Raw genomic sequence first — 6,992 nt, 5'->3', positions numbered from 1 at the left:
CCCTATCTAGGACCGGGGGGGGGGGGGCGTCGTCACTGAATGACATCCAGTAAATTTCTAGCGGGGACCAATCAGAGGGCTGCTGAAAAATTTGAATAATTTATCAAGGCCCACGGACGCGGTTCTTTCACTTGTAAAGTAGCCAATTACCACCGAGCCGGTGGCACACGATGGGCGAAAACATGTATTTCACACCCATTGTACGTCGACATAAAGCGCTTATACATTACAAACAGAATTTTCGTAGGACTGCCATTACTTTAGTTTGCAGCATGTGTATTGAGAACGAGTATCTTCATAATTCTGCTGGCTGTTTGTAGAAGAACGGCACAAAAAAACAGTTTTCAATACCAACACGACTTAGCAGATAACACGTAATGAAGACCACTTTTTACGCAGATTGTAGCACTACGTAATGTTACGCAAACTAACAGTAGATGTTTTAAGGAATTCACAGAAATGGCAATGATAGATAATGTAACTCATATACATTATACAGCACAAAATAAAGAGTAACAGTAATGTAGTCGTCTTTGGCCGGGTATGGCAAGTTATAGTACGTACATGTATCGGTTCAATATAATCTTTAACGGGTAAGTTGACAGCAACAAGCAAGATGCATAGGTTCTATTACTTTTGTAGCTCACTTGCGTCTAGATTTAGGACGAACCCATGTTACTTTTTTGCCGCAGTTTTTCATGTAGTGGTTACTTCGACAGCCTTTCCGCTGACGCAAACATACTAGTTTGAGGTTCCACAGTTCTTACAACGTTAGCGCTTGAAGTGGTGTTTTCCAAGTTTGTTGGTCTGGTGATGTTGTCTTTGTTGGCTTGTTGTCTGTCATTTCCCTCCATTTTTATGTTTGGCGGCCCGTCTTCGATGGGTTGGGTTTGCTTCACAAATCTCGGCTTCGCTAAGATCCGTTCCTTCCCGTACGTAGTGGTCGCTCCATTAGCGCTAGTGCAGCCACATTTTAATGTTTAAAACTTAATGTCTACAGTCCCGTTTTGATTCGTTCATCAAAGTAGATTTTACTAAGGTATGACTTTACTAACTGATTGTGGAAGCACTAGTACTTAGTACTGATGTAAACAAGAAACAATATACGCGCTCTGGTTGAGTTCATGGCATTTACATGAAACAAGGTGCTAATAGCCGCTAGTCGGTGACGCGTCAGCAGCCCTATGATTGGTCCCCGCTAGAAATCTACTGGATGTCATATACTAGTAGTGTACACGGGGGGGCGGGGCTAAAAGTGCCCGCGCCAACTTTGATGCCACATAGCGTCTGAACGGTTAGAGCTAGAACCGCCAAACTTGGTGACTTTTCCTAAAATATTGTTGGCAACAAATCTGTATCATTGGTATAAGATTATGATTTTTGGTGTTGCCATGGCAACGGGTTTCTGACGCATTTTTTTGCTAAATTTAATAATTTTCATTTCAACAACAGAATTTTAAGGGTTTTATGTCAAGTTACACATGGTTTCTAATATTAATAACATCTCCGATAACAATATGTAAATTTTATCATTAAAAATGCATAATTTATGCTAATTTGATGACGTCATCGGCCAAAATCCAAGATGGCGGACCATATCATTAGAACAGGTATATACGGGTTATTTTCCTTAAAATTTCATCAATACTTCCATTTCTTTTTACAAAAAAGGTTCATATGAATGTCTTTAGTCTGTTTACAATGTATTTTAGGCTTTATCCTGAAAAAAAACTATTTTTCAAATTTCAAGATTGATGATCCAAGATGGCGGATAGCTAATGTATGCATGACGTCTTTTTATGACGTCACAGGTGTTGCTATGGGTAACATAAGACTTAGTACACCCTAATAATCTGTCATAAACACTTTTGGTAAAGTTATGTCGTATACTGTTTAGTTTTCAGGGAAGAACCTATCTAGGTGGTTTTGGCCAATAAAATCACATTTATGACGTCATAATGACGTCATATTACGTCACAACGACGTAAAAATTTTAGATATGATAAATTTTTACTAGTACACCATCCTCTGAAAATTTGGTGGTCACACGACATACCGTTCGCGAGTTCTGAGGGGGGGCCGAAAGAGCCCCCCCCCCCGGTCCCACCAAGCCCAAAAAAGCCCGGTCTAGATAGGGTTAAAGGGTATTACGAAATTAGCTGGAAATGGCTAGCCTCCACCAGGCCTTTCTACGGGAATACGGAATTCGTCAAAAAAAGAGAATAAAATTGGCCAAGGAGTCCGGTCGCGGGGAGGTACTTTCTTTGCCTCCGTCAAACCATGGGGTTAAAATCAAATTTAACCTCCTTGGTCAGACCGTGGAGGTCTCTTTTCCTACCTCCATGGTCAGACCTACCCTGGCAATTATTCTCCTATATATAGCCAGCGTAGTTAGTCTGGGAGGGACTAGGGAATGGCACGGTGGGGCCCATGGGTGGGGCCCCTGGACTGGAGATCTTCCTTTAGTATCTGGCTGAAATGACATGATGTACTCTACTCTGGTCTGCTAGCCTGGGTACCAGCCGGATTTTCGCTACGCAACGCTCGAAAAAATCATTTTTTCGAGCGTTGCGTAGCGAAAATCCGGATGGTACCCAGGCTACTGGTCTTCTGCTATACTCAACAAACTCCCCTGGCAAATCAACCACTCGGCACAGTTTATTATTATTAAACTTTAATATGGTTTTTAACCTTCTTGTGGACAGGTACAGAACCACCGTTTCGTTCATAGTCTGCTGCAGTTCTGATAGGGGGCGCAGCTGCACTGATGCAGAAATTAAAGTTGCGGGGCGAGAGAATGTTCCCAGCAATCTGGTGGTACGAGTAATCTCCTAATCTCCAAGCAGATTCTGTGAAGCAAGGGAAGTCTATATTGGACTCCTGTAACCATTGGCTGCCCATGCGACCAATTATAGACTCCTCTTGCCCCACAGAATGCGGATGAGGGGTTCAAGACTAAATACTGCTTTACGGGCTTTTAAAGTTATTAAAGCGGCAGTGGCTTTCGAGCTGGGTTTTGAACCTCTGGCGGTTTTTTCCTGGTACTGCAACCTTGCTCTTGTCTCTTATTCTCCACTTTCTCCCAATCCCCCTCCTACAAAAAATGACACAAATGTGTTTTAAAAAGCGTGTATGAAGCCGGTGTTGTTATTCTTACGGTAGAGCATCCAATATAATGTAACTTTAAATAATTACAGTGTGTGTAAATGCAAAGGAGTACAGCGTTTACTGGTTTACACAGACACAAACCAATAACAGTTACAGCAAATATTTCTGAAACGATGGTTTTGCCGTATCCAGTATCATTTTGACGATGAGCTCAGTAATTATCAGTTACTTGGCACGAAATTCGTCCTTTTGCCCCCAATTTCATCATTCGGCATGTTACTCTCCAAGCAGAGGTTTGGGCTTTGGCTTATTTTTGGCGTGTTTTTAGGCTTTTTGATCGAGCTTTCTTTTTTGTACGGTCTGGTATATTTTTTTGTCAACAACAACAAAAGGATAACAGTACACAAAAAGAAAGACCAATAAAAAAATCAAAACACGCCTAAAATAAGCCAAAGCCCAAAACTCTGCTTGGAGAGTACCAACATGTAACGTTAGGCGAGGGTCTGCATGGGGGGGGGGGTCCTGGCAACGGTTAACGGTAAATTCAGCAGGGCCGATAACGCTTAACGGTAAATTCAGGATGGTCGCCAACGGTCAACGGTAAATTGACAGGCTTTTTTTCGAGCTGCACTGGATTTGATATCTCGCTTTGTGAGAAAAGATGATCACTAATTTACATGTGATGAAGAACGCATTAAAGTTATGTGTTCCCTGTGTTTCCCACCTGCCCTGCGTCCACAAATAAAGGGGAGTCCGAGTCGACGTCGGCCAGGGCTCTACCCAGGTTGACTTTTCCCCGTCCGCCCAGTTTTACCCGATGGATTTTGAGAGGGGAGCGCCGAAGGCGCTCGCAATCTGAGGGGGTCCGTGGCCGGGGAGATGCTCCCCCGGAAAATGTATGATTTTTAAGCCTTCAAAAACGCAATCTCCCGCATTTTGAGAGGGAAATTATGGTGATGAGAGTGTTTGTCGGTCCTTCTGATGTTTTCATATTTTTACTATTTGACGAATTCGTGTAAAAAATTATGTAACTCTCCGCAAACTTCCGGTAATTGACGCAAAACTGGTACTGGCTACAGCCGAAGGGAACGAGCGCAGACGCGCGAGTCGAGCGCCAAAGGCGCGAGCAATGTAGGGGGGTCCGGGGGCATTCTCCCCCGGAAAATTTTGTATTTTTAACCTTCAATGACACATTTTCCTGCACTTTGAAAGGCAAAATTAGGCGTAACGAAGAATTATTCATTAACGCTTAACGCTGAATTTAGGATGACAAATAACGTTTTACGTTGAATTAAAACGACCAATAACGCTTCACGATGAATATACTGATAACGCTTAACGTTGAATTAGAACAGGCCGGTAACGATTAACGGTAAATTAAAATAGCCCATAACGGTTAACGAAAAAGGGCATGCAGGCCCTCTTAGGCCTATCACAAGCTAAGATAGCTTGAAAGGTCTTTCAAGTTGTTGATCTGTAGTAGCCTCTACCAGGCTTCGGAAAGAGTAGAAATCGACCAAATAGAGAGATAACACGCGGGTGCAGCAAAATGTTCTCTCCCAGCAGACAAACTCCCCTGGTATGTTATCTCTCTATTTGGTCGATTTCTACTCTTTCCAGCCGCCCCCCGAAGCCTGGTAGAGGCTACTGTAGATGTTAGAATCGATCTTTACTTGCGCATCTCTATGCCCAAATATGGGCAGAGAGACAGAACTGACCGGGGACGATCAGACGGCGACACCGGCAGCACGTGGAAGTGGCATGCAGGAGTGAATGTAACAGTTAGTTCTGCTGTTTGCGATAGAGACAGGCGTTCATATCGGCAACGATGCTCAAACTTAAGATTCAGGGGCTTTCAAAGAACCTTTAGGATCGACTGGTAGCCGATGTTAAGGTATCTGTTGAACTTATAATGAAACTCCGACGTAAGCGTAGTGTGGCGGTAACGTTTGTTAACGTTAACAGTTAACAGTTTCGACTAGATTTTAACGTTTAACCTTACATAACACAATTAACGTTAAATGTTCGAAACTAATGACTATTGATAAGTTCATGACTCAATCTCAATATAAGAGTCATGCCTCAGCCTCTTATACTCACGATATTATTTGTAACTCGTTATATGTTAACTGTAATACACGCCTTAACTGTTAACATCCGTGTCCATAATATCACCAGGGTCCATAATATCACCACCTTGAGAAACAGTGTGCTTTAAGATATTTTTACTGCAACATACTTTTGGTATGCACTCCTGCACACCTCAAATGTACATACCTAGGGTATGTTGCAGTAAAAATATATTTAAGCACACTTTTTCTCAAGGTGGCGATATTATGGGCTCTGGTGATATTATGGACAGTCACACTGATGTTATACAGTAACGTTTTTTATCGTTACTCATTTACATGTAAATTACAATGTACATAACATGCCTCAGCCTATGTATAAAAACAATGGCGTGCCTGATCCATTTTCCCCCTTATGTTGCAGACGGGAATTCTCCACACCACAGGGAGACATTCTAGTTCCAAAGACAACACATATTGCGCTGACTTTCTGAACAATTCCTATGTCGCCATATTCATCTTGGTACAGACATTTCAACATCAGTGTGTGAAATTTTGGAAGTTTTTGGTGAGAAAAATGAAAGTCGTGGACCTGCAAGAGCAAGTGTCAGATCCTAATATTGAAGTTAATTGAGAACTCCTTTTCCTTCAGACTTTCAAATGTTGTCCAAGTGACTGAGTAGAACTGTAACATAGATATCAGGACATGAGCACTGGCTAGCCATCAACTTATCTGCAATGAAAAGATTTGCTGGTTTCAGTGATCAGTTGGAGCTTCTATGTACAGTGTAGATGGCTTGCTAAGCTGAAGCAGGGACCATGAATAACTGTCAACTCAGGTACATGTTCACTAAGACTACTATGGATGAGGAAAGGTTACATCAAGAGAATCCAGGAGGCACAGCTTCTCCTGCAAGTGTAACGTTATCTGTCTGCCAGGATCAAGTGAAGGGTGAGATACATTTAGGGAAAGAGATAAAGGCCTCAACTACTGCTGGTACACAAGCAGACGCTTGTTCTCCACTACCAGATTGTTCTGATCCCAAAAACAAACGTCAAAAAAGACTTCCACACTCGTCCTGCTGTAGAACTGTGACGTATGATCACAAAAGGGGAACATTCATCGCAAGAAACCTAACCGTACGAAAGGAATGGAGACGTGTGGAGCGAATCAAGAACATGACACAACGTGGACACAGCAAGTCAGAACAGAAGGAGAGTACAGCAAGGAAGACCACAAATCCAGCTTGTCCACGTGATTACATGGAAACCAAGTCATCAGAAACAGTACAACATAAGGAAATGATAGATTGTACAAACCTGTACGAGCTTCAGGGCTCCCTGACACGGTCAGATGTTCTTCACAAGTCCAAGAGGATGGCAGTATCACCCCCGTCAGTAGTGACCCACAATAAGAGGCAACTGGAGATCAGAAGAAACTGTTGGCTTGGCAGTCCCAGGATTCCTAATGGATACCCCAGTTTCCATTGTAACAAGAAGGTGGGTAAGAAAACTGCACGGGCCTCCTTAAGGACAGGTATTCCAGGAAAGTATGTACAAAAGTACAGCAGCAATCGTCTTCCTCATCAGGGGCAGAAAGTACCGTTAAAATCCTGTCCTGTGTATCAACCTCCAGCTGAGGAAAAGAAAGATGAGAGTATGAAGCATGATGGAGAAAACACAGTAGGCAGACCTGGGACGTTAAACTGTGACTTGTCCAAACACAGGCCAGGAGAAAGTCTGGTGAGTCATCAGCCTTTACTTTACAAAATAACTCTATGTTACAACTTACTGCTTCCCAGCGATATGTAAATT

At 42.6% G+C, this 6,992-nt stretch overlaps 2 protein-coding genes across 2 annotated transcripts in view; both read left to right on the top strand.

The window, feature by feature from the left end:
- The window catches only part of LOC109465608, a 5,137-nt gene extending 2,390 nt beyond the window's left edge, over positions 1-2,747 (top strand). Inside the window, exon 3 of the mRNA XM_019762956.1 lies at positions 2,706-2,747. Coding sequence (XP_019618515.1) covers positions 2,706-2,747 — 42 coding nt within the window. The remainder of the gene's footprint in view (positions 1-2,705) is intronic.
- A 2,107-nt stretch (positions 2,748-4,854) lies between these two features.
- On the top strand, positions 4,855-6,989 carry LOC109465607. Its single transcript, XM_019762955.1, has 2 exons — positions 4,855-5,002; positions 5,602-6,989. The coding sequence occupies exon 2, from the start codon at positions 5,997-5,999 to the stop codon at positions 6,987-6,989; it is 993 nt and encodes a 330-aa protein (XP_019618514.1). The 5' UTR covers positions 4,855-5,002; positions 5,602-5,996.
- The last annotated feature ends 3 nt before the right edge of the window (positions 6,990-6,992 follow it).

The sequence above is a fragment of the Branchiostoma belcheri genome, unplaced genomic scaffold (assembly GCF_001625305.1).
Source record: "Branchiostoma belcheri isolate BF01 breed outbred unplaced genomic scaffold, Haploidv18h27 scaffold154, whole genome shotgun sequence".
NCBI classification, from domain to species: Eukaryota; Metazoa; Chordata; class Leptocardii; order Amphioxiformes; family Branchiostomatidae; genus Branchiostoma; species Branchiostoma belcheri.
Note: the sequence above shows the minus strand (reverse complement) of the source record. Positions and strands in the feature narration are given on the sequence as shown.